Raw genomic sequence first — 26954 nt, 5'->3', positions numbered from 1 at the left:
TTAATCCTCACAAGAAGCTTGCTCTCCTTGTCACCTGCTCTACAAATGAGGACGCTGATGGACAGAGAGGCTGAATAACATGCACAGAATTACAAACCTAGTAGTGGTCCCGGAATTTGAATTCCATGACCTTGGCTCCAGTGTTTGTGTTCTTCACCGTGATGCCATTATTGGCTCGTTCCAGATCTTAGCCCATTTCCTGCAGGGTCCTCGTTATTGGCAGGCAGCCAATATAGGTGCAGCTATATCATGAGAGTAAGACAGGTATTCAATAAATTCTATTCAAAAATCACGTATCGGGTGCAAAGCACTACTAAGTCGCAAACCTTCAGTGTAACTTTTGGTGTGGAGATGAACCACGCTCATCTTTCACTGAATGATTGGGAAGAGAATCCTTTTGCTTGTAAGAATAGCAGATGTAACTTTAGGCAAAATTGTGAGGTTTCTGTGTCCCGTTGGGTGGCACTTCTTGCACCCTGTTCTGTTCTTTCTTCACCTTAGGAAGCTTCTCCTCCTCCTCTGCCAGGATCTGCGCTCTGTGCTTCTGCACCCAGCATTGCACCCAGAAATAGGTCGTACGCACCTCAGTGCATTGTTGATGTGAGTTTTATCTCCTGATTATCCAGGAGTGCACTTCAACACATTTATTTGTTTGCTTGGCTCTGGAGAGGGCACGACAAGTCATGGTGTCCCCAGCCTCACTGAGCTTATACTTTGGTAGGTAAAGGCAGACAGGAGTCCCTATATAAAGGGTAGAGTGAAATAAGAACTCTAACAGGGAATATGTAAAGTGAGGACTAATTGTTGGCTAATAAAGAGCATTATTTCTTTTCGGGGGTGATGGAAATGTTACAATTCTCGATTGGAGTTTTGGTTGCATAGGGAATATATTTTTCAAACCTCACCAAATTGTGCACCAAAGACCTCACATTTTGCTGTGTATCAAGTTGGCCTAAATAAAATCTTTTTTTGTCTAAAAAAATAAAAAGCATAGATCTAAAGAAACATTAGGAAGTAGACACAGAGTCACCCCAAGTGTCCTATGAGTAAATGTCTATCTAAGAGCCATTCATTCAACAAATATTTATTGAGCACCTAATGTGTACCGGGCTGTTCTAGGATCCATCCATGAAGGGCCCTGTGTTCATGGAGCTTACATTCTAGCAGGACCCTCTAGGGGGCGAAGGAAGGGGAGATGTCAGCAGGAGGTGGGGCAGATTTCAGGCTATTGAGATGGCCTGGATGATCCACAAAAGGGGAGATTAGTGAAAAAGCCCTAGAAAGCAGAAAGCCAAAGGTCCTTAGATACTTTGCAGACTATAGCAGCTCTTTCAGGTGGAGCCATTAAATCTTTAAATCTTCCACCCTCAACCCCACCCAGCTTGGGAGGGCAGGATCCACACCACCTCCCCACCAGCAACTCCAGAGGATGAGAGGACAGTGCCTCCGCCAGAGGACCCAGCCTCCCTTCCGGCACTCCTGCAAACAAGGGAACGGGGCTTGGGCTCTGGCCAAAGCCAGCAAGCCAGGAGGTTGGAAACTTATTTTCTGAGTGCTGGGAGAGGCAGGGAGGTGTCGGTGCTTTTTGAAATCAAACCTATGTCCTTAGAAACACCGCAGAAGGGCTTGGCAGAGCCCCTGGGAGTGGGATGGTGCTGCTGTGAATCACAGGAACCCCGGGCGAGAAGAGGCCATCCATTTGAGCAGGATGAAACTTCTTTTGAAGTCTCCAAATCTTTATTAAATAAAGGATCCAGGAAGCCTTGATCATACAGCACAGTTTAATAACATTATATATATATATATAATAAATTTTATATATATTTTATATATATTTATATAAAATATATATATAAAGGACAATGAAGCAACATATAGTCATTGTTAACTAAAAATGATTGCAGTGACATATAATCTCTGAGTTTACAAAGACAGCGCAATTACACAATGCATCGTATTCTACAGTTGGTCTTTTTCGAACAGTTAGAAGATTGGTGTTGCAGTCTGTGATCTCTACCCACTTTTTGCCCTTCCTATAACCCATTTTATTTTATTTTTTAATTTTTAAAAAATGTTTATTTTTGAGAGAGAGACAGAGCACAAGTTGGGGAGGGGCAGAGAGAGAGGGGGAGACACAGAATCTGAAGCAGGCTCCAGGCACTGAGCTGTCAGCACAGAGCCGGGTACGGGGCTCCAACTCACGGGCCATGAGACCATGACCTGAGCCAAAGTCAGATGCTCAACCGACTGAGCCACCCAGGCACCCCTTCCTGTAACCCATTTTTTGTCCTTGAGTTGATTGCACTCAGATTGTTTACTTTTTGTTCGATTAGTTGAGAATATATACAAAACTTCCAGGTGACAGGAGAACTTCTTTTGGAGGGTGCATACGAGAAAGGAATTAAATTCAGGAAGAATTTCCTTAAGTCTAAAAAACACGAAAAACTTCACCCATGTTACAAGACAACCACAACACCCCAATGAGCCCTGAAAGCGAACAAGCATCCCAGTCCTTCTCCAGCACATTGGAGCTCTTCCCTAGAGGTGGTCCCATTCTGTGGTTTGCCCAGTGTACCGTGCTGATCCCCAAGGGGAAAGAAATAGAAGAAACGGCACAGTTGAGAGAGATCAACACACTCTTGGAATTTGGAAAGCCGATGCGTTTATGCACATGTTGTCAAATTTTTTCTGTAAAGGTCCAGGTTGCAAATAGTTTAGGCTTTGTGAGCTACCTGGTTCTGTGTCAAAACGATACAACTCTGCCATTAGAGCATGAAAGTGGCCAGAGACAGTAAGTAAACAAACAGGTATGGCCGTGTTCCAACAACACTTTATTTACAAAAACAGCCATGGATTGGATATGGTCCACAGGCCATTCATTGTTTGCCAACAATGATGGTTACATGACGACAGGCCAGAGACAGCTAGAAACAAAAGTGGGGGAAATAGGGCTGGAAAATGGAGTCAAGGACAGATATGCATTCACCGAGCCCCATTTTTGTACAGACATGTGTTAGCTTGTGTTTTCCCGGCCTCCCTCAGAGTCAGGTGGGACTGTGGGACCGAACGCTGAATAGCAAAATATAGGCAGAGATAAGTTATGCCCCTTTCTGGCCTGGTGTTTCTGGTGTTCTCACTGGCTCTTCCTCTACCTGCTGGCTGGTACAGCAGGAGCAGGTAGAGGACCCTGAGGTCCCAGAAACTGCAGGCCCGGGGTTAATGGAACTTGGGTTCCCAGATGGCGGCGTGGAGCACAGCTTCCCTGCCAACACCAGCAGACTTTGACATGAAGTAGCCATTAACTTTTTATTTTGCAAGCTGGCTGAGAACTGGGGGGTTTGTCTGTTACAGCAGCCAGGTTACTTATTGTAACCAATACAGAATCTAAGGATCATGTTACTCTGTGCCACAGACCCCCAGAAAGCCCAGGAATTGGATACAACATATACTTTTGAATGTGGGGTGGGGGTGGGGTCGGAATCAGCATAATTGTTTGAATTTTCAGATTAAAAAACCAGTCAGAGGCTGAGATCCCACCTTAACTTTGCAAAGTCAGGGGATGCCTTTCTAAAGGAGTTTTCGTTTTTTAAAAAATTTTTTATGTTTATTTATTTTTGAGAGAGACACACACACACACACACACACACACACACACACACACACACACACAGTGTTAGCAGGGGGAGGGGCAGAGAGAGAAGGAGACACAGAATCTGAAGCAGGCTCCAGGCTCTGAGCTGTCAGCATAGAGCCCAAGGTGGTTCGTGAACCTACAAACTGAGCTGAAGTCTGATGATGCTTAACTGACTGAACCACCCAGGCGCCCCTCTAAAGGAGTTTTCAAATCTTTCATATAAAATGAGTCTATTTGATTCTCACAGAAGCTTTGTGAGCAAGGTTATTGGTTAGAACCCGTCAGTTTCCAGAAACAGAGACCATTTAAGCTAGTTTCATCAAAATTGGGGGAATTTATGATCAAACTGTAGGGGCATTTCCACAGATTTGAAGATAGGCCTCAGGCCAGCCTCAGGTCAGGTCAGGTCAGGGTTCTGGAACTGGAAACCCATCAGGACCGTCTCTCCACTCTGCCTCTCAGCAAGCTGCGTGTTGTTCTGTAACCCAGCTTCCTCTGTCAAAGATGGCCAAACTCAGAAGCTGAGGTTTTTATTTCTCCCTCTCAAAAAACCAGCCCAGACTGAACCTGGGGTTCTTGGTACCCATTCTAAGATCCCAGGAAGGGAAGTCTGATTGATACTGCGTGAGGCTGGTTTCCACTCCTGGTCCAGTTAGCGGTGCCCACAGGGTACAGACATGCTGCTGAGGCCCATCCTGGCCAGATAACACGGTATGTAGAATAAACTCCTATTTTTATAAAAATGCATGAAGGACACATTTCAAGAGGTAGTAGTGGGATTACATGAGAATCTCATTTCTTATGCTGCTCAGTACTTCCCAGTTTTTCTGCAAGAAACCGGTTTGTTCAGAGGGTCAGTGTGAGCTGAGCTGACTCCCCATAAATGTTTTCCCCCTCATTTCATGCAGGGAGTGACATAGGCGGTGCAGACGTTCTTGTGCCCACTGTCCCCACAAAGTGTGGCACGGAGACGTTAATGAATTTCTGAAAGCCAACCAGACCCTTGAGCAGGACTTCTGCCACAGCCAGCCTTGCTCCCCTGCAGCTGCTCTATTCCTTGCCACAGGTATCTGGCTGCTTCCCACATAAATCAGTAGCTGTCTTTGGATATTTAGCAAAAGGATAGCCTTCCTTAAAAGCAGATCTGGTTTTCCCTACCGCCCTTCTAAAGATTTTGCCTGATCTTGCCATGGCAAGCAGGAGTGGAGTGTGAAAGGAAGAGCCGGGAGAACCATGGGTTTTTAGCGCTCCTAAGCTGGTTTGAAGACTAGAACTATTTGACAGCCTTTGATATAACTTACTTCCTGGACTCTAGCCTGAAAAATAACTAAATAATATGATTTCTACCATTAGTACTGTAGTTCTGAATAGTCTGATTAAAAAATAATTTAAGGGGCACCTGGGTGGCTGTTGGTTGAGCATCTTTCTCTTGATTTTGGCTCAGGTCATGTACCCAGGATCGTGGGATCAAGCCCTGTGTCGGGCTCCATGCTGAGTGTAGAGCCTGCTTAAGATTCTCTCTCTCCCTCTCTCCCTGCTTGGGCTCTCTCTCTCTCTAAAATAATGATAATGATAACAATAATAATGATTTTTTTTTTTAAATTGCACAAGTAGCATTATACCAAAAAATTCTGGCGGACAGGGATCTTATCTGTGAGTTTCAACTTAGCACTGCCCTTGATACTGAGTTACTCAATAAACATTTGTTGAAAGACTGAACGAACTTGTTTCTTGCAGAAAAACTGGGAAGTACTGAGCAGCATAAGGAAGAAATGAGATTCTCACGTAATCCCACTACTACCTCTTGAAATGTGTCCTTCATGCATTTTTATAAAAATAGGATTTTATTCTACATACTGTGTTATCTTCTTCCTCCCTCCCTCCCTTCCTTTCGTTTCTCTTCCTTATGGTATTTTGGGACATTGTAGTGGCCGTGTAGGATTTCATCCTATGGTCACATTTATTTACTGAAGACACTCTTTAGGTTGTTTCCAGGTATTTCCCTACACGAAACAGGCTATAACGAATCCCCTGGCATCTCAGTCTTCAGGCATATCTTAGACTGTTTCCTTGGGGTAAGTTCCTAGATGTGGTATTTCTGGCTCAAAGGGCAGATGCACCTTGGATGCTTTTTGCTAAATGGCCTGCCAACAAGTCTGTTCCAGGGTGTGTTTGAAAATGCCTATTTTCAAAGGTCTGATCTTTACAAAATGTTCTCTTTTGCTTTATCAAATGTTTTTAGAAAGCCTGTTGGAGGTGCGCCTGGGTGGCTCAGTCGGTCAAACGTCCGACTTCGGCTCATGTCACGATCTCATGGTTTGTGACTTCGAGCCCTGCGTGGGGCTCTGTGCTGACAGCTCAGAGCCTAGAGCCTGCTTCGGATTCTGTGTGTCTCTCTCTGTCTGTTCCTCTCCCGTTTGCTCTCCCTCTCTCAAAAATAAAAAAGATTAAAAAAATTTTTTTGAGAAAGCCTATTGGTTCTTCTTATCCAGGTGAGGCTCCTGACAGGAAAAATTGGCTTGGGCATCTTCAGGAGGTGGTGTGCAGGCATGTACCTGGGCTGCCATCAGCAGCGGGGATTTGACCTGGAGCAGCCTCTTGGCCCATAAGCTGCTCTTTGCAGTTCAAAAAAGGAGCAGAAAAAAGAGCCTCAGTGTTCACACACTCTGAAGCTCATAAAGTGTTGAAAGAAGAGGAGAGAGACTTCTTTTTACAATGCTTTCACCAGAAACTGAGCCCTTTTGAGACTAGGGGCCATAGGAAAGGCTGGCTGCCGGGACGTGACATCTACTAAGTGCCGTGTGAGTCCGAGGACCACACAAGGCCGCTCCTGGTTCCTTCACATCTGGGAGTGGAGATGGGTCTGAGCCCTGCTTGCGCCAAAGCCCTAGATGATGAGGCTCGTTGTCAATGACCTGAGGACCATCAGTGACTTGAGAACCAAAATGTATTATCCACGATGGTAAAACCTACATCTTAAAGCATATTCACATGTGGATAATTTAATCATCTCGGTGACCAAAATCAAGGCCACAGAAACCGTTCATAGCACATATGAATTGCTCTAGGTCACACAGCTGATAACCGGCAGTTTTAAAATTGAGAATAAGTTTTCTGAACCTGTACGTTTTGGCCTTTCCACTCTCCTGTGGTGAATATTCTTATCCTGTGCATCCCGGGTTATATCATTTTCAACAGAGCCATCCTGAGGCCGGCGGTGGGGGTGGGAGGTGGGGTGGGGGGGGGGGAAACAGACTCTAGAGTGAAAACACGAGGCCCATTTATTAAGCGCTTCCTGCCTGGGTGACTGGAGGCTCCGTCAGCCTGGATCTTTGAGCGAGGATGATGTGGATGCCAATGCCATCCACGGACCTGAGTTAGATACATAGCATCAGGCAAGAAATAAACCTTTGTTGTTTTCAGTCACTAAAATTCCAGGACTGTTTATGACTGCAGCACACTACCTAAAGGGAAGGGAGATAGGGAGGCTGGTGGAGCATGAGGGAGAGAAAGTTACCCAGCAACAGAGCTGGCCATTCTTAACACCTTCTCCCTCAAGACCCACCTTACACTTGGTCACTGCCACCTGCAGTTCCTGCATGAAGTTATGGGTCAGTTATTGGAAGGAGAAGCGAAAAGCTCATCTTTTGGGGAGCGTGGGTAGTAAAGAGAAGCCCAGAACCTGGAGGGTCTGGCTGTGAGGACAAACGTCTACCTCCCAGAACCACAGATAGCCCAGTGGAAGGTGTGTGGAACTGCAGAATTCAGTGCCCTCTCTGTTCTCAGCCTCAGCGACACATGCAGGTGCAGTGGGCACTGCAATTCAGCCTCCTGTCCACCAGGGGGCCATGCACTGCTCCTCAGGCACATGGACTACTCAGGACTCTTTCAGGGTATGAGTGGGGCTTCAATACCCTTATTAAGGTCTAGCCATCCTTCTTATTGTCCCCACCTTATGTCCTCTTGGCATTCATAGCCCCATTTTCTGACCCAGTTGAAAATCCTCTCAGGAATGCTTGCTCTCCCTCATTTCATAGGGTTGAATAGTCCTCCCCAAGGTGGAGAATCCCAGGACCCAAGAGTGAGCCATCTCTACAAACCAGTGCCTGTTCGGAGTGTGGGCAGTGGGCATGCCTGGCAAAGGTGGCCCTTGGCACCCGTCTTTGGATAACTATGTCATTCTTAGGTACCACAGATGATAAATTTATCTGTGTTCTCTTTCAACAGACTTTGTGCTAGAAGTATCTCTATAGAGCTAAACCATCTACAATGCCTCCAGGAGACTACTGTACTTTCATACAGCTTCCCAAGTTCACCGGGCAGTGCTTCATCTCAGCCCTTCTCTTTGGTAGGGCATCTCACTAAACTGACTAGGCCCTTCTCTCTTTCTGTATCTGCTTTCCTTACCCTTGAAGCCAAATTCATTTTCTTGGAGGGCCACCTTCATTACTCTCTAAGCCGGGATAATCCTTGGAAAGCACGTGAAGTATTTGGAGTACACAACTCCTTGCCTTCCAGTGCCTCTCCGGCAGCCCTGGGTCTCCCGTCTCACCTCTGCTTTACACACTGCCTCCTCCTGCTCCTGACGTTGCTCCTGCAAAGACTCCTAGGCAGAAGGATACCTGCGTTTCATCTCCACGTCTGCCTTTGAATTTTTTTTTTAACGTTTATTCATTTTTGAGAGACAGAGAGAAAGACAGAGTGCGAGTAGGGGAGGGGCAGAGAGAGAGGGGTGATGCAGAATCCAGAGTAGGCTTCAGGCTCTGAACTGTGAGCACAGAGCCCGACATTGGGCTTGAACCCACGCCCATGAGATTCAACCTGAGCCGAAGTCGGACGCTTAACTGACTGAGCCATCCAGACTCCCCTCCACATTTACCTTTGGCAAACTGTAATTTTAAGCAGTTGACTTCATCTCCCTAAGGCTCCGTTTTCTCATCTGGAAACTGGCAATATTGGATCACCTCAAGAATGAGTTCTATGCCTTCTGTCAATTCCCCCTCTCACTTTATTTATTTAATGTTTATTTTTGAGAGAGAGAGAGAGAGAGAGAATGCATGAGCAGGGGAGGAGCAGAGAGAGATGGGGACAGAGGATCCCAACCGGGCTCTGCGTTGACAGCAGAGAGCCTGACATGGGGCTCAAACTCACAAACCATGAGATGGTGATCTGAGCTGAAGTCAGATGCTTAACCAACTGAGCCACCCAGATGTCCCCCTCTCTCACTTTAGACCTAGCCTTCCAAGTCTCAGTCCTGCAGGACAACATCTGTGCTTCCAGATATTTTCTTTGAATTCTTCCCAGGTGCCTTCTAGAGGTGGGGCCTCATCTGTGGAGTGTGACTCTGCTGGTGGGAACACCACAGCCTGCATCAGGTGGGTGAGTGGAATTCTGGAACATGATTTTGTGGTTTCTACCACCCGTTGCAAACAATCAGCCATGCAGAACTTGGTTGTCTAAGTGGTACTCTGGATTGCGCCCAGACACTTCACTTGCACCAAACTTTGGGCATAAGTAGGAGTTTTCTCTCTCATAGGCTGTGGGTGGGGGAGGGTGTTCCTTTTAAGTATTGTAGTGTGAACACAGATTGACTTCACGGTTCACTTTCATGGTGATGCCTCAGACAGAGTGTTTTGGTTTTTTTTTTCATAAAAGCCTGTGCAGGGCATGACATCCTACCCTCCTGACCTAAAAAGGGCTGGGTGCTTTGTTCATTGCTTAACCAGGGAGTTACTTTTTGTGGAAACGAGAAAATATGATCCTTTTCTCCTCTAGAGCCCTGGGTAGTTGTGGCAGCTTTCTAGAATGGATTAAAAAAAGAAGTATGTGCCCTTTGGGGGTGAAGATGGAAGCCATCTGGGTGACTTGAAGAGAGCTTGAGACCAGGCAAATACAAACCCAGTGTCATGACCTCACATTATTTGCAAATGACTAAAAATTTGCCCAGAAAGCGTGGATGACTAATCCACGCAGGAGCCTTCCCAGTGAGGAAACTTTAAACAAGAAACAAACAAACAAAAAAAACCTATAACAAAAAAACAAAACAAGGCCCAAAAACCCCAAACAACAACAAAAAGATGGGATAATTAGTAAGGCTCTTAGGGCTCCCCAGAATTACAGCCGAGCAAGCTCGTTAAGGCCTAAGTGGTTGTTTTCCGTCTGGCTATAGCTGCTGGATGCACTCGGGTGGCTTACCAGAATAAGGATGCCCTGTCACTGCTGTTTTACCAGACGCTAATTAATCCCTTCAAACTGTCGCCGGGAGGTGGGTCAGGCACATAAGCCTCCCCTGAAGAATCGACCAAGACAGCAACCGGGTCCCCAGCTCACCCCAGAATGGCCCCAGGGAGCCATTCTATCTCAGGTCACTCATCACCCTTCCTCAGCTGCTTTTCACTGTGTCTCCACAGAAAGCCCTGCCCAGGATCCCAAAAAGCAGTGAGGCGCAAAGTCGCACCACGGACAAGTCACTTAAGCTCTCTGGACTTGTTTCTCTCCTCTGCCATATGAGAACCTAGCAAGCCCTGCTATTCAGGTAGCCTCAGTAGCCTCAGAACTGCTAAGTTGAGGTCGGTCCAGAATATAAAGTATCAGATGAGAGAGTCTGATTTCTCGTGTAGTTCTTTTTTTTTTTTTTTAAATGTTGCTTATTTTTGAGAGAGACAGAGAATGAGTGGAGGAGGGGCAGAGAGAGGCAGACACAGAATCCGAAGCAGGGTCCAGGCTCTGAGCTGTCAGCACAGGACGTGGGGCTTGAACTCATGGACTGTGAGATCATGACCTGAGCCAAAGCCAGACACTTAACCAATTGAGCCACCCAGGCGCCCATCTGACATAGTTCTCACAGAAACTGTTTGTTGAGCTCTCGTTACATTCCAGGCACTATTCTAAGTGCCACAGGGATAGTCTTTTGCTTAATCCTTATAATAATCTTGCAAAGATTTTTGCAGTCCCATATTACAGAAGAAAAAACTGAGGCTCAGATTTGTCAAAACTTATACAGGGAGATCACAGAGCTGGCAAGCAGCAAGATTTGAACCCCAATCTGTCTGTCCTAATGCTCTTTTCCTTTGCACAGTATTTCTTTTTTAAAGTTTGTTTGTTTGTTTATTTATTTAGAGAGCACGAGCAGGGGAGGGGCAGAGAGAGAGGGAGACAGAGAATCTGAAGCAGGCTTCACATTGTCAGCGCAGAGCTTGATGTGGGGCTTGAACTCATGAACAGTGAGATCATGACTTGAGTCAAAACCAAGAGTCGGGCACTCAACTGACTGAGCCACCAGGTGCCCCTCTTTTTTTTTTTTTATTAACTTAAAGGGGCGCCTGGGTGGCTCAGTCGGTTAGGCGTCCGACTTCAGCTCAGGTCACGATCTCGCGGTCCGCAAGTTCGAGCCCCGCATCGGGCTCTGGGCTGATGGCTCAGAGCCTGGAGCTTGCTTCCAATTCTGTGTCTCCCTCTCTCTCTGCCCCTCCCCCGTTCATGCTGTGTCTCTCTCTGTCTCAAAAATAAATAAACGTTAAAAAAAAATTAAAAAAAAAATTCCCGTATAGTTAACATACGGTGTTATAATAGTGTCAAATGTACAATATAGTGACTCAACAATTCTATACATTTTTCAGTGCTCATCATAAATGTACTCTTAATCCCCTTTACCTATTTCACCCATCCCCGCGCTCAGCTCACCTCTGGTAACCACCAGTCTGTTTCCTGGTCTCTCTCTCTCTGTTTCTCTCATTCCTTTGCTCATTTGTTTTGTTTCTTAAATTCTACACAGGAGTGAAATCATATGGTATTTGTCTTTCTCTGACTGGCTTATTTCACTCAGCATTATACTCTCTCGCTCCATCCATGTTGTTGCAAATGGCAGGATTTCATTTTTTCTAATGGCTGAGTACGATTCCATTATGTGTGTGTATGCATGTGTGTGTGTGTGTTGATGGACACTTAGGCTGCATCCATAGTTTGACTTATTGTAAATAATGCTGCAATAAATGTAGGAATGCAGGTATCCCTTTGAATTAGTGTTTTTGTATTAAAATTTTTTTTTTAATGCTTATTTATTTTTGAGACAGAGACAGAGTGTGAGTGGGGGAGCAGAGAAAGAGGGAGACAGAGAATCTGAAGCAGGTTCCAGGCTCCAAACTATCAGCACAGAGCCCGATGCAGGGCTCGAACTCACAAACTTTGAGATCATGACCTGAGCTGAAGTCAGACACTTAACCGCCTGAGCCACCCCAGGTGCCCCTAGTGTTTTTGTATTTTGTGGGTAAATACCCAGCAGTGTGATTATTGGATCATAGGGTAGTTCCATTTTTAACTTTTTTTTTAATGTTTGTTTATTTTTGAGAGAGAGAGAGAGAAAGAGACAGAGTGCAAGTGGGGGAGGGGCAGATGGAGGGAGACACAGAATCCAAAGCAGGCTCCAGGCTCTGTGCTATCAGCACAGAACCCAACACGGGCCTCGAACCCATGAACCATGAGATCATGACCTGAGCTGAAGTCTGTCGCTTAACCAACTGAGCCACCCAAGTGCCCCAAGAGGCAACTTCTTTACAATTATTAGGGAAGTCGAAGAGGAGACATTAAGCCTGAGTCTTGAGAACAGAAAGAACCAGGAGGTTCTGGCATTTTCCTCCCCACCTGTTTTGATGTCCTCACTCTTCGCTTCCTTGAGTTGTTTTGGAAATGAGGCAAAGTGTTAAAGAAACTAGGAAATGGCATGATAGAGAATTCTCAGTTTTCATGGGGCCTGAATTTCCCCTGTGGAGAAAATTGCCTTTTAAAAGCCGCTTTTGGAGAGCTGGTACAGGCCAAATAGCTCTCTGCATAAGGCAGGCAATTGGGGAGATACAGAAACTGCCTCGGAGAGCGTTGGAGAGGGCTAGAAGTTAAAGAGGGACTTGGGGAGAAAAAAATGTCTACTAAGGGTTTTTATTCCCTTGTTTTTTTGAGTGGTGTGTGATAAAAGACTCGTCTTCCCACAAAATGACCCATAAAATTTCTTGTTCCCAAACGCTTTCTGAAGTAGGTTGGCTTTTTGAGGATATGAAAAAGTGTTGGGTCCTCCTCCAATCGTGGCTTTAGGTCAACCCAAGACTGTTCACAGGAGGCCAACCACTTATGGGTTAGACAAACACGTAAACACGATGGCGTGAGTCATAAAAATAAATAAAGGCTTCTGACCACCATTGCGATTCTGAGATGGACGGCTATGCTCCTGACGCTGCTCGGTGGCATCTGTCGTACTGCTGACAGCTGTGCAGAGGCTGCTGAAGACTCAGGCCCAGGCAGGTGCCACGGCAGCTGCCCACATGGCTGCCAGCATCTAGCACCATGCCTGGAACGCACGAGGTGCATGGGAAACGTCGGTGGGTACACGACTACATGTCGCCCGTGCTGCCGCTACCTCACTCTTCAGCTCTCTGAGGGGTGGGGTTCACACGGAAGCAGGGTGTTTATTGCAGCCCCTTGTTCTAGGATTCAAGTATAGCTCCACTGACTTGGGCCTGGGACGGCGTGAGGGACAACACAGAAGTGACTGCAAAGTTCTCACTTTCTCTGGAAGCTTGCCTGCCTTCCTGGAACAAACTGCCTTGTGGACTCTCTCTTCCTCTGCATTGTGTTCTTCCCCAGAGGCACCTTGGTCTGTCATATGAATATGCCTTCAGAAAGTGCCTAGACTTTCCTGAATTTGCCGGTGAGTGCGGCTTAGGTTCAAACAGGAAGTTCTGCCGCCTACAAAATTCCCTGAGGGTCTAGACCGAGCATAAGCTCAGCACAGTCTGATGTTCTAGACGGGCGCTGTCCAGTATGGTAGGCACTAGCCACATTCTAAGTGCTGAACAGCCACGTGTAGATGGTGGCTACTGTATTGGACAATGCAGATTGCAGAATCTCTCCAATGCCCCAGAAAGTTTACTGGACATCCCTGTCTAGAACCAGAGCTCAGAAAATGGATTCTGCTATCAAGAAGCTGGCTATCATGTATAAACAAGAAAACTGTTTACTTGGGCTAAACGGTGGAAATCTGTCACATGTGGTTAGGTACAAAAGTCAGCATGGAAAGCTCAGGGACAAAATTTCCCTTGGAAAAAATCCCTTAAGAAGGGGTCACTTTGGAGGCTAGTTCTCAGTAAATTCAACAATGCAGTTCTTCATTCAGTGATGGAGAAGGTCTTTGTTCCTCTGGTGGAGCGCCAGAAGGAGAATCTGGTTGGTGGTTAGGAGCGAGGCACAGGAAAGATCAATGGTATCTTTAGACGTGGGTCCAGGGACCTTAGAGGACCTTTGAGGGCTCAGCTGTGAGGCCCAGGAAGCTCAATCACGGAAGGCACATCTGAGTCACATCCCCACTCTCAGGCCCTTTGCTCTTCCAGTGGGATGACAGGTGGAGTATTTAATGGTTCCTTTCTATACAAGGTGTTTTTTTTTGCTTTGTTTTGTATTTTGGTGCCAAATGGTGGGGCTGAAGTTGAGTACTTGAAATGCATCTATGATATGATTTCTCCATAGATATTCTGTGAAGGAGCCCTTTCTTTGCTGGAGGCTTCTGAAAGGAAGGTCTTCTCTCTACCAGAGACCCATGTGTTTTGTAATTTAAAAATAGCAAATTCCTCCTTGAACTTGCTTTGGGAGGCCAGAATTTCAACTACATCACTGAACTTTTGGAGACCTAACACTGGCCCCTCAGCTCAAACCCAAAGTTGGTATGTACGGGGGAGGGGGGGTTGGTGTAGTATGAAGGTGCAAAGGGCATTCGGGCCCTTGGAAGCCCAGCTGAAGTCTTCTGGACCCAGACGCTGCCCCTGGGTCACCCTAGCAAGCCCTGTCCCCTGGAACTCCTAGAGCATGTAATGTTCTGCCCACTCAGACTGGCTCTATTTGTTGACGTGTATCTTTATGTGTATTTTATATGTCCATGACCTGTCTTTCCAGTTAGATCATAAACTCTTCCAGGTAGATGACATATGTCCTTTATCTCTTTTTATAACCCATGGTGTCCAACACGGAGCCTTCATATAAAAGTGCTCCGTTTAATCCCAGCTTCACTACATTAGCATCCAGTTATGAGTGATTCCATTACGAGAGAGAAGAACTATGGGCATGAATAACTATACAGACATGCTTTAAGAGCGTGAACTGTATAAAAGTATTTGCCCTTTCAATTGAGCAAGCTGAATTTTTAAAAAGCATTTACGTAATTTCAAAGTTACTGAGGATTGCCAGGGGGAATCCCAAGTCAGGAATTTACACTGCTTACAAAAGCAAAGAGAATGAAGGTTAGTTGCCTTCTACCCCAAACTGTGAGGTAACCCCAATATTGGATTTTAATCAGAGTCTTATGAGAACAGGTCTCTTTCCAACCTCCTCAGATAAAGACACTGGACTTGTCCATAATGTGTGGGTTTTTTGTTTATTTAAAGATTTAAAAAATGTAGGATAAGGGTGCCAGGGTGGCTCAGTTGGCTGAGCATCCAACTCTTGATTTCAGCTCAGGTCATGATTCCAGGGTCATGGGGCTCCAAGCTGAGCATGGAGCCTGCTTGGGATTCTCTCTCTCTCTCTCTCTCTCTCTCTCTCTCTCTCTCTCTCTCTCTCTCTCTCTCTTTCTCCCCCTCTGCCCCTCCTCCCCACTTGTGTGCATGTGCTCTCTCTCTCTAAAGTTAAAAAAAAATGTAGGATGGGGCACCTGGGTGGCTCAGTCGGTTGAGTGCCTGACTGCGGCTCAGGTCATGATCTCATGGTTTGTGGGTTCAAGCCCCGCATCGGGCTGTGTGCTGACAGCTCAGAGCCTGGAGCCTGCTTCAGATTCTGTGTCTCCCTCTCTCTCTGCCCCTCCCCTGCTCACACTCTGTCTCTCCCTCTCTCTCAAAAATAAATAAACATAAAAAAATTTTTTTAAAAATGTAGGATAAATGAATGGTGAATTAGCATCTTAGAGTAACAGACCACACTACTCCATGAAGATTCTCATTAAAAGAACTGTTTTCAGTAGTTCCTTATCTTTTTTGTGCATGTCTTCCTTATTCACTTTTTAATGTAACATGAAAAATCATTTTATGTTGAACTAAAGATTATTTTTACTGCATTAGGAGAAACCCATGCTTCTCATATTGGAACAGATGTAATAATTCAGCATAAAAAATCTCTAATTGTATTTTACAAACATCATTTTAAATATTGCCTAACACACTGCTAACTTTGGCTAGATTTTAAATAAAATAGACTTCCATGAGACAATATTAAAAGCGTATTCCAAGGGATTAGACACAGCCTCAAACACTGGCGCTTTTCTTACTGTTTTACAACCTTGTGGAGAACTGCTACAGGAGTTGGTATCATGATTATTTTCACTCTGGCTTTATCAATCGTGACAAATGTTTTACTCCTGCCCCAACTGCTATTACCTCTGGCTCTCCAAACATGATGATACAATGATGATACAGTGTCATGATTTCCGTTTCTCACAGGAGGCAAAGTGAAGCAGGAAGTTTAAAGTGCCCACTTGAACTGGTGACTGATGGTTAGTGTGATATTTGGAAAGTTCTTAATGTGATGGTAACTGCATCTAGCACTTAGTGCTGCAATGCAGATTACTCAATTTACTAATGTATTTCAACAATTAAAACATTTTTCCCCCTCTTTCAAAAGAAGTAAATAAATAAAGTGCCTACCTAAGCTTCCACAAGGAATCCCTGAGGCAGGGGTGCCCCATTCTCACCTCTCACCACAGACTCACTGCTTCTCCCTCCTGTTCCCAGACCAGCTGTTTAGGTGAGCTTTGATTATTTTCATCTATCGGTTTAGAATTAATGACAGAAGACTTACAGAGAGGGAGTTGCTGGGGTCATTAGCAAACATTTGTTATCATTCTTACTCATGAAACCTTGGAAGGCCCCCCAAACCTCGTATCGTCCCCAAGGCTCATGGCTGGCTTGGGGCTTCCCAGGGCCTATTATTTAGGGACAGTCTGTTGCCCTTTCAAAGAACGATGTCTCCTTACTTCTGTAAGACTTTGCTCACCTGGTCACCATCTTTCCCTGGGAGATGGAAGGTGTATCAAAGCAAGAGAAAGCGTCAGTGGCTATTTCTTCCCCTTCTGTCTTGGTTGAGTATTGTTTTGGCATCTGTATACACCCATTTTAATTAATTATTTAGTGTTTGTCTTGCAAGGCAGTTCTTGGCCTTGTGCAGGAGGCTTTTTTTTTTTTTTTTTTTAGGGAAGAATCATTGTGAAATTAACATGGTGGTTAGTAAGCAAGGCATGCATGCAGTGTTGCAGCCTTTTCTTGTGAAAGGAAGACTCTAAATTCATTTCCAAAATGCCAGGTACAGCTCATTTGGGCCATTACTACTTGCCCTCTGACGTCTTTACAAGTTATACGTCACTCTGTGTTATTTGTCTCAGAGTAACGATTGGGTCCCACCCTGACAATTCTCCAATGAGTAACTGATTGAAATAGTTACCAATAAGGAAGGCAGGCTTCCCCCAGAACCTCAATCTTTCTCAGAGCATCCACTGTTTAAAACAGGTGTCAGGTCCTCCTGAGGTCCAAAGTAAATCCAAATAAGGAAGATTTCTATAAAACTTGGTTGAAAGGCACTTTCTTTTACTTCAGTGTCTTATATTTGAGGTAGGGATAGAATGAGGAGAGGAGGAGGTTAAATCAGGGATGTTGGCACACAGCTATAGAGCTGTAATGACAGTTGCATGATTTTTTGGGGGAGTGCAAGGATGTCCCTGCGTCGAAATGCAATTTTCACAGGAAGATATGCACAGATCAGAGTATCACAGCCCCATAGAATCCAACAGTTTGATTAGGTGAATGTGTATGGAATTCACCAAGGTAGAGCTCCTTAATTTGGGATCCAGGATGTTTCCCAAAAATACAAACTCTTGGGACCAACTCCACATCTTTTGAAACAATCTCCCGGAATGAGGCTGGGCTTGCGCCTTTAAGCGGGCTTTCTGGGTGATTCTTAAGCACACTAAAGTTTAAACCCACCAGAGACCTTCGTCAGTCTTACTCATTGATGTATTGTCTGAGTGCCTAGAACAGCAACTGGCACAGCTCAATAAATACCTGTTGCATGAGTGAAGACCTTCAGTGTTTGAGGCACTTGGAGGCTCCAATTATAGCTGTCTTCCACACCATCTAATCCACAATGCTGTCACAAAGCAAGTATAATGTCATATTTCAAAAGGGATCTCTCTAGCAAGGCTGTGGGGCACGGAAGTTCCCCCATCTCCGTCCAATAGTGTCAGCAAACTGTCCCCACCTTAACAGGTGCGCATATAGGTGCCTCCCTGCCTATACTTAACTGCAAAAGCTGTGACAGAATCATGCCTCATAACGTTGCATCTTTGAAAAATAAAAATGGAAAAAAGGGATTAATAAAAACATTTAAGGCGTAAGTAGGACCCTAGAACCAGCATGTGAGTAAATATCTCTTCTTACCTCCCGAACTGAAGCTAGGCAAACTTCTATAAGCTATAGTTTTATTTGTAGGCAGAATAGCCAAGGAATCAAGTTTCCTTCCTAATCATTCAAACCACAGGAAAGAGAAGACATGGATATTCAGTCTTGCTTTTGTATATATACTGTGCTAAGATTATATGTAATGATTTATTAAGAACCCACTGCATCCTTAACAGGTAGATGGATAAAGAAATTGGTACATCTATACAATAGAACACTACTGAGCAATAAAAACTATTGATACACACACCACATGAATCTCAAATGCATTACGCAAATGGGAAAAAACCGACCTCAAAAGATTACGTACTGCATGATTTTCTTTCTAGGACACTCAGGAAAAGGCAAAACTATAGAGAGAGGACAGGGAACAGTGGTTGCCTGATTAGGGGTTAGGAGTGAGGGGCAAATTTAACTATAAAAGGATAGCACAAGGGAATTTTGGGGGGTGATGGAACAATTCTGTATCCCGGTTGAGGTGGTGGTTAACAGGAATCTATGCATGCGTTAGAACCCGTGGAATTGTACATCAAAGTGAATTTATTGTATATAAATTATACTTAAAAAGAAAACCCATTGTACACACAACATAAACTCATTAGGTCTCCGAGGCACCTTCCTTCCCTTGATCAGTTTATCAAAGTGGGAAACATGTGAACAAGTGGTCTTGGAGCATATATTAAAGTGAGGGAACACTGTTAATACCGTTTGGTTTATACTAAGTACATCATATCTGGTGCCAAATTTAGCATGTTACAAACCAGAAACCGCTTTGTAGAAAATTCCTTTATTATAGTGCAAATAACTTTTAGCAGTGACATAATAATGTAAGAACACATTTAGCAACATTTTACACCACGCAGTAAATAAGAAAGTGTTTCCTTGAAAATATGTCATCATAAGAACATTATTTCTACATTAATGCCGGAAAATGCCAAGGCTGTTTCTCTCAAGGCCACAGGGCTCCCTCCCTCTTTTTGGATATATATATTTTTTAGTACAAATGAAAGGATTTGCCGTTTTAACAAGTCACCATCAATTCCAAGAGTGATCTCTTAGGGGTTTTGAACTGAGGTTGGCAAGATTTGAAACGGGGTTTCAAATTTTAAAAAAATAGTATTTTTCAGACAATTCTGGGACAGCCCAAAAAGCAGAAGTCACTTCTATTAATTTTTAAGTAGATATACACATTCAATTCAATTTTGATGCAGAAATGGACAGATTGTCTAAAGCCTGCCTTTCGTTCCCCCAGAGCCTGACTGTTATTTATATTCCTTGGTTTTGGTCATATTGCAAAATTAGGCTCTGGTCAGAAATAACTCCTTACATACCCAAATGCTCTCCTGTGAAGCTTTAAATTGCACTTTCCACCCTGAATTCCCACCTTATACCTCACATGCCAATGAGAGGCAAGAACACTGTTTCCAGTTTCCAGCTAATGATTAACACAGCCCCCTGCTAATTTCGTTATACCTGAATCAAACCATCACATCATTTAGATTAATTCCAACAGGCTTAACCAAGAGGTTCCCACTGGCCTCCCAGAGAAAGGAAGGGTTAACAGTGTATCTTCACACTAAGCTGCGTAAGGGCTCGGCCGATAAGCAGTTAGCCGATAGGTAGAGAGAACAGTGTCATTTCCAATCAACACACCCAGCTCCTCTGGTTTCTGCTGAATTATGCAGTGCGTGGGGGATGGACAGCCACTCAAAGGAAACCTCCCGTGGGGGTCTTCCACCAAAACCCCTACAAATATAGTTCAGGGTGCCCTCTAAATGCCTGTACAAACACTCCTCAAAATCTAGTGGCTTGAGAAGCCACGAGAAGTTAATCACAGGCTTGAAAATACCTGGAGCCACAGAACAGCCCTCTTGGCTGAACATGGCTGATTAAGTCAGCTGGTACATAAAGCTTTTCAATGCTCAGCCAGTCTCGTTGGATAAAGTATCTTCTTCTATAACACAGTGGAACTGTGCTAAACAGTTTCAAAGTTGAGAAGAACCCAAATACATCACCTATAAAAAATTCACAATTTTAGGTTGCTTTTTCTTAAGACTTTGGTACTGAAACACTGTCTACATTCTCGACACGTGAAAATGACGTGGCCACTTCCGTGTCTCTGCATGTTGTGTAAAAAATACTCCAAAGCAAAGCAGGGCAAGGACGTGTCATAACATGATGCAGTATGCTGTACAAACAAAACCTAAATTATATATAAATACACCCCCACCCCAGCATCCCTCAGTCCTCCCCACTACCTGACCAAAGCAATGCCAGGGGTCCTTCTCTCCAGGGCCAATGCGCTTTGTGACGTCCAGTGCCCAGGACTCCGACCATCCCTTGCCGCGTGGTGACATTTACAGTACTGCAGGCTCCTCCCGATGACGCTCTGCTGTCGGATGGATCAGTTCCACAAGTGCACGGAAACTCTTCCAGCTTAAGTGGAAGCATTCATACTATTGGCTGGGCTCAAGAGACCTGGAGTTCTGGGAGTTAACCTTCCAGATAAACTAACTGGATCATTTCCTAATCCGGATCCCCTCTTATCCTAATGTCTCAGCACAGCCAACACAGCGGGAAGCATCCTCTCCTCTGAAGCTCCAAAGGCATTGCTTAGGGACATTGGCGAGGGTCACATAATAAAAGTAATACAATGAGCTAACAGCTTAAGTTGATATAAATTACTTCCAAGTAAGTTATTTGGGGCCACTTGCTTCTGCTTTACATTGCATTCCAGAATCATTTTCATAGTATACTTTTAAAAGTTTATATAACAGTTATTTTAAAAATTGTCTATGCAATCATCTGTTATATGTTTTCAATCAGTTTAATAACAACTTAATGAGCTGTTATAAAGACCTAGGAAAAAGTAGTTAATTAGTCTTAAGGAAGCCAATACTGTGCTAATTCACAGTAAGGAGAAAAAGTCATGTAAATAGAATTCATGTAATCGTCTATTACTTGAAAAGCAGTTTTATCGAAATGTTGCCAAGTTTTCCCAAAAGCACTTACAGCAATTTATATCAAGAGATCCTAAGTTTAGGGGTATGGAAGATACAATTCTTTCATGATTGTAATAAGTAATTTTCCCCTTTGGACCTAAGATATTTGTACATTCAAAAGTTCATAACTTGTTTTTGAGACATTAATCATTCCCTAATACATACACTGAGTGAGTATAAATAAATAACTTCGAGAAAGCTTTCAAAATCTGAATTAACATTATGTTGTGCAAAAACAAACAAGAAAGAAAAAAAAAAAGAAGAAACCAGAAAAACAAAACCAACCAAACCTCGAACAACCTACATTCTATGTAAATACCCTGACTAAAATGTTGGTTGTGCTACACGATCCCACTTCAGTGCAGAAATGAGTTGATTTCGGTGTACCGTCTTTGTTGTTGGTGGTGTTGTTTTAGGTCTTTAGCACTTTTGTTTCTAAGTATCACCTTGTTTTGAAAAGATGAATAACTTGCTACCAAATCACAAATTATCACAAATCCATGTCCGTTTAGTCTGAATAAAATCCAGCATAAATGTATTACTTGGTTCTGGAAATAATGGCTCGGCGTCTTTGTTCTGACGGCTTCCTAAGGGCAAACCACAGTCTGAAGTTGCCATTTTGGGTCTAAACTGCACAGAAAGAAGAGACAGGGAAGCTTGCTTTTTTGTTTTTGTTTTCTTTTTAAGTCTCCAGATCTTGCTAGGACACTTCTTCCAGACCGACAGTCAGATAGTCGTGGCACCTGATCCTATTTGAAACGGAGGTGGTTTAAACAGTGTCAGCCAAGCTTAGTGATCTGGAGGTCCCCGTTTATCTTTATGGTGTCGATTGCAGATAACGTTTGAATGCGGTGGTAAAAATCAAAAAGTTGGTGTCCATCCACAAACACTCTGAAACGTGGGTGCTCACAAAGAATTTCCACCTGGAAGAAACAAAATCATCATCCATCTCTTTTTTTTTTTTTTTTTTAAATCATCATCTATCTCAATTCACAATTTCACTGAACCCTGCTGGGGAAAACAAATAAATAATACTTAATTTTAGAGAAAGGCACCATCTTCAGTGGTTCTCAAGCATCGGGGTGTACTAGACTCATACAGAAGGCTTGTTACGACACAGATTGCTGGACTCCACCCCCCAAATTATCCACTTAGTAGGTCGAGGGTAAGATCTAAGAATCTGCATTTCCATCAAGTTCCAACACGATGCGGGCATGGCTGGAATGAGGAACACACTTTGTGAACCATTGCTCTATGCTATTCAATATCCCTTAAAGATTTATTCATGCTTTAATTTCTCCCTTCTCCTCGTACTCCAGAAAGGGACATAAAGTAGCATATATTTATTTATATGACACATAATGTCTCCACTGTCATCCCCTGAACCATTTTTTTCTTTTTAAAAAAAAAAATAATTATTTTTGAGAGAGCGTGAGCAAGAGAGGGAGGGGCAGAGAGAGAGGGAGACAGAGGATCTGAAGCAGGCTCTTCGTTGACAGCAGAGAGCTCAATGAGGGGCTCAAACTCATGAACTGTGCAATCATGACCTGAGCTGAAGTCGGATGCTTAACTGATGAAGCCACCTAGGTGCCTCCATCCCCTGCACAATTCTGTCCTACCCTCAGAGAAGACCCTAACAAAGCAGAACCAGTACCCCCTTAGTAGCATGTAATAACAGTCTAGACACTCAAACATGGTAAACACTACAGCAGAGAGGAGGTAATTACCACTGGACCAGGTGTAATTAACAAGGCTTTGTTAAGCTAAACAGAAATGCTGATTCCATATGGCAAAAGCTTTTTCTTCCTCTTTTCCTCAAGTAATTCACCATACATTTTAATCATTGGTTCTGTACTATGTATTCATTAAAAGCACTGGTGGCTCCCATGCAAGAAGAGACTTTATATGTGATATTAGTCACAGTTAATACATATTATTACTAAAATTGTATCACCAAGAAGGGCTGATTTCATTTCAATTTGGTTGTTGGGGAGCATTATATTCTTGGCCGTCAGAAGCTCTGGTTACTCATACTCATGAGCTACGCATTAAGATTCATCATTGAGAAAGTGTCACAGTCAAAAAAACAAAAAAAGGAAGAAAAAAAACCTGTCACAGTCAAGAGGAGTCTAAGGGGTCATTACCATTCTAGAGAAGGGGGAGGGCACGGGACATGGACAGGGTTGCCTTCCCCAGGCTACGATGAGAACAACAATCTTGATTCTATCACTGATGTAGACCTCGTGGATTCTTATTCCTCCCACTACTTCTTTATAAGGCCCTTGTAAATTTCTAGATGAAGAGCAACAGGTTAAGGATAGCTGTGCTTTTAGTAGGCTTATATGCAACAGGGAGCTTTTAACTGAGTTGTCATTATTGTGACGTATGTTAACAAGGTATAATGCAGACAACTTCATCACCAGGACTGATAGTTCAGTAAATCCTTTCCTAACACATTACCCACACTACTTGCATCTCTTGGCGTTGGCCTTCATAGAGGAAGGTGCTACTCATATTGCTTGGTTGGATGGGAAGTTTGGGCTGTGCTTCCTGCCCACGAGATAGTGGAGAGCCAATTTATACTCATCTAGGCCCCAGAGAAGGAGTCTGTCAGCCACACAGCCTGTGGCAATAAAACACACTGAGGCTACTTAACCCAGAGGCAGAAACAGGACCAGGCCATACAGGCAAAAGCAACAAGAAACAATGAAAAGATCATCACTATATTCTTTAAAAGGTCACAACCAATAAGGCTTACTACTCCTTACAGGTTGAGGAAAATTCTAGCACTTACTATTATTTATTAATCAGGTGTTTCGGGGCCAGTATAGATTACGTTCCCAGTACTAGGTTGAGTACTACATAGAAAAGTATTTATTCTTAGCAATCCAGACATGGGTTTATTTACTAAATGTACTAGCTAAATAGAGCCAAGAGCTAGTATGGTATTAATTCCTATCAGCAAACAGAGCTCTTTTGATCTTTTTTTCTTTTTTTCGCCGTCAGGTGACAAATTTCCTGGACATGCAAAAATTCTGGCTGCTTAAAGCCTTCTTGGCATACACTGCAGGAGAACAGCATCATCACCCTGCCAGCAGTTAGAGTTGAGGCACTCGAGGTACTCACCCTGAATGGCTGGTCTGGGATGAATGGAAAGTAAGGGATTGCTGACTGTTCTTCACCTCTTTCCCCAGATATACAAGAATTTCTGAGTAGCTGCCGGTCTGTGAACACAGCTTTGAGTTCAATTGCCACGTCGGCAGGAGGGTCTTCAGAGTCACCACAGGTCAAGCTGATGGCAAAGCTGAACAGAAAATTACCTCGTTAATCAGGGTTGGCCATGACAACACTTGTCAATAACTCAGGCCCCCATACTTGCTCCTTCTTCTCAGGGTATGTTTGCTTTTAATGGGCCACTTTTTACACAGGGAATTGGGCTACGTATGGAGACGGAGGATTACAATCAAGCCAGGCGTTTTGATACCTAAAGGAGACTTTGCAAAAGGACTGATATTAGGGATGTCAGATACTTCAAACCACCCACACATCTGTACCTTAATCCATTTCAGAATTCTCAGAAGAAGCCCCAGAAACTGACCAGGGGAATAATATCTTGTAAAGTCTGCTTGCCATTTACATTGACAGATCTTGCTCTAAGCACCATGTTTAAAAACCCTTAGAAAAAAATCCTTTGGCCTCCCTAAGGGTCAAAGAGAAAATGATGTGGGCCTATATTTATAATCTCTGATATAAATAGCTGTCTGGACAAATGATGGCTAGGATTCATACACATTCTTTTCATGGGAACATGGTACTTTCTTGGCGCTTCTAACTAGCAACACTGGCCACAGGGAGAGGAGGAGGGGCAATAAACCACAACAAGAGTGGGCGCCGCCTTGTAACTCCCTGATAAGCCTTCCTGTGACAAGGACTCTCTGTCTTACCTCTCTGGGTTGAGGTCTACGATGCCCATCACCAACACCTTCTTGCCTGGTCTCATGCCACCCTTAATGTGCCCACAAAATGGAACTATCTGCAAAGGATGACAGGAGAAGCAGGAAGTTTACAGCCTGTAGGGGAAGAGCCAAGCCCTCAGATCCTGGGGACCTGACTCATTAGAAAATGCAGTTAGAAAGAAAATGGGTACAGGCGGAGACACAGAGCACAGAACTAAATCACTTACCAGTCGTGGGAAGTACACGTCGGCTTGAACTGGAGAGCCCAAAGAGTTGTTTAAATGCCCATCATCTAGTTTCTAAAAATAGAAGCACACAGATTGGCTTTCCAAAGGCTCTAGTTTTGGGGGTGGGGGCGGGAGAGGGGAAGGGGAAGGGGTGGGGAAGAACCTACAGGGATCTGGCTGAATCCAGCAGCCTTGGCAGGACACAGGCAGCGTCTGCAAATGCTGCCACCTCACAGCCCATTGAATAGCCGCAGAAAGCCCCGGAACAAAACCCGTCCTTTCCACCTGGTAGCTAAGCTTCTGAAGATCCCCAGACCTTCAGATCTGGATCAAAATCCAGGTCGAGGCACACCGGGGAGCCCGAGCCCCGCGTCGGTGGAGGACAGGCCCCTCTTTAAATGCAAACGCCTCTGGACCCGCTGTCGCCCAGGCCTGTCCCGAAGGACGTGGCTGGAGTGCAGGGCCGCACTCAACTTCTCTCGGGAGCCCCCGGGCCAGACCCATTTCCAAGGGGGAATCCCCGGGACGTCGGAGGCGGCGGCGGGGCGCGCGCCCCAGACACACTCACACACGCGCACACTCACACGTGCAACGTGCACACACCTGGCCGCTGGCTGCACGGCATCGAGGGGGCTGTCGGTCACCCCCATGCCGCCGTCCGCCCCCACGCACGCTCCCTCGGCTGCACCCGGGGCGCCCCGCCTGCCCCCCAGGCCTGCCTTTCACAGCCGGCGCTCGCTAACAGGTACCCGGCGCCTTCCCACGCGGGGGGCGCCGGGCTGGGCCTCAGCCACCTCTCCGCCGCAGCCAGGCTGAGCAGGCGGCGGCGTGCGGGGCCGCGGGAAGGGGGCGCCTCGCGTGCACCCCTCCGCACTCACCACCGCGGCATCGCTGTCGGCCACGGATCCCGCCATCTTCTTGCACTGCGCGCCGGGGTGCAGGGCTGGCGGCCCGGCGGCGGCGGCGGGGGACGTGGGACGCGGCGCGCGGGCGGGGATCCCGGGGCGGTCCTGCGCCGGGCGGGGGCGCGGGTCCGAGGCTGGCTCGGGCGCGCGCACACACAGGCGGGCACGCGTGCGCGCACGCCCGGGGCCAGGCGCCGACCAGGCAGGCTGGGCCGGGGAGGAGGGGGAGGGGAGCGGGAGGCGGCTCGGGCCGGGAGGTCGGAGGTGGCCGCTGCTGCCGGACCGCCGCTGCGCGGTCGGGGCTGCTTTCTTCCTCGGGGTGCTGCTGTCGCCGCCCGAGGAAGAAGGGTGGCGAAGGCCGCGTCGCGCTGGCCCTGGGCGGCATTTAAAGGTCGCAGGGGCCCGGCTCGGGAACCGGGAACAGGGCGGGGACCCAGCTGGGCTGCCGCGGCTTGCTCAGCTTGCCCTGCCCCTTGGCCATTGGAAGGTGGCGGGAGGCTGGGGCGGGAGGGACGGGCTAGTCGCAGTCGGGGCGTGCGGGAGGGAGGGCGGAGGTTCTGGGGGCTGGGGAGGTGGGGACCAGGGCCAGGCAGGTGACAGGTGCTTGTGACACTTTCGCCCCTCCCTTCCAGCCAACCTCTTTCCTTCTGTCACGTCCTGGGGCAGGTGGAACGACGGAGGCAGAGGTCAAGGGAAGACTGGAGGGTGGGAGCGGTGTCCCAGAGCTCGAGATTTTTTTCAGAGAGTAAG

The 26954-nt window shown here is 45.6% G+C and overlaps 1 protein-coding gene across 1 annotated transcript; it reads right to left on the bottom strand.

The window, feature by feature from the left end:
* Nucleotides 1-18885: 18885 nt before the first annotated feature.
* On the bottom strand, nt 18886-26296 carry LGALSL (galectin like). Its single transcript, XM_042981534.1, has 5 exons — nt 26178-26296; nt 25300-25371; nt 25061-25149; nt 24243-24420; nt 18886-22039 (listed from the first exon to the last, which is right to left on the bottom strand). Exons 1-5 carry the CDS (start codon nt 26211-26213, stop codon nt 21896-21898), a joined length of 519 nt encoding a protein of 172 aa, XP_042837468.1. The 5' UTR covers nt 26214-26296; the 3' UTR covers nt 18886-21895.
* Between the last annotated feature and the right edge of the window lie 658 nt (nt 26297-26954).

This window comes from Panthera tigris, chromosome A3, assembly GCF_018350195.1.
Source record: "Panthera tigris isolate Pti1 chromosome A3, P.tigris_Pti1_mat1.1, whole genome shotgun sequence".
NCBI classification, from domain to species: domain Eukaryota; kingdom Metazoa; phylum Chordata; class Mammalia; order Carnivora; family Felidae; genus Panthera; species Panthera tigris.
The sequence above is the reverse complement of the archived record's forward strand: the minus strand, read 5'-3'. Positions and strand labels throughout refer to the sequence as shown.

Bases quoted from the DNA above. Each gene is read 5' to 3' on its own strand.
- LGALSL (XM_042981534.1), bottom strand. From the start codon at position 26,213: ATGGCGGGATCCGTGGCCGACAGCGATGCCGCGGTG. The intron at 25,150-25,299 runs GTAAGTGATTTA...CATCCTTTGCAG, and splicing joins ACGTGTACTTCCCACGACTG to ATAGTTCCATTTTGTGGGCA. The intron at 22,040-24,242 runs GTGAGTACCTCG...TGTTTCTTCCAG, and splicing joins TCCCAGACCAGCCATTCAGG to GTGGAAATTCTTTGTGAGCA.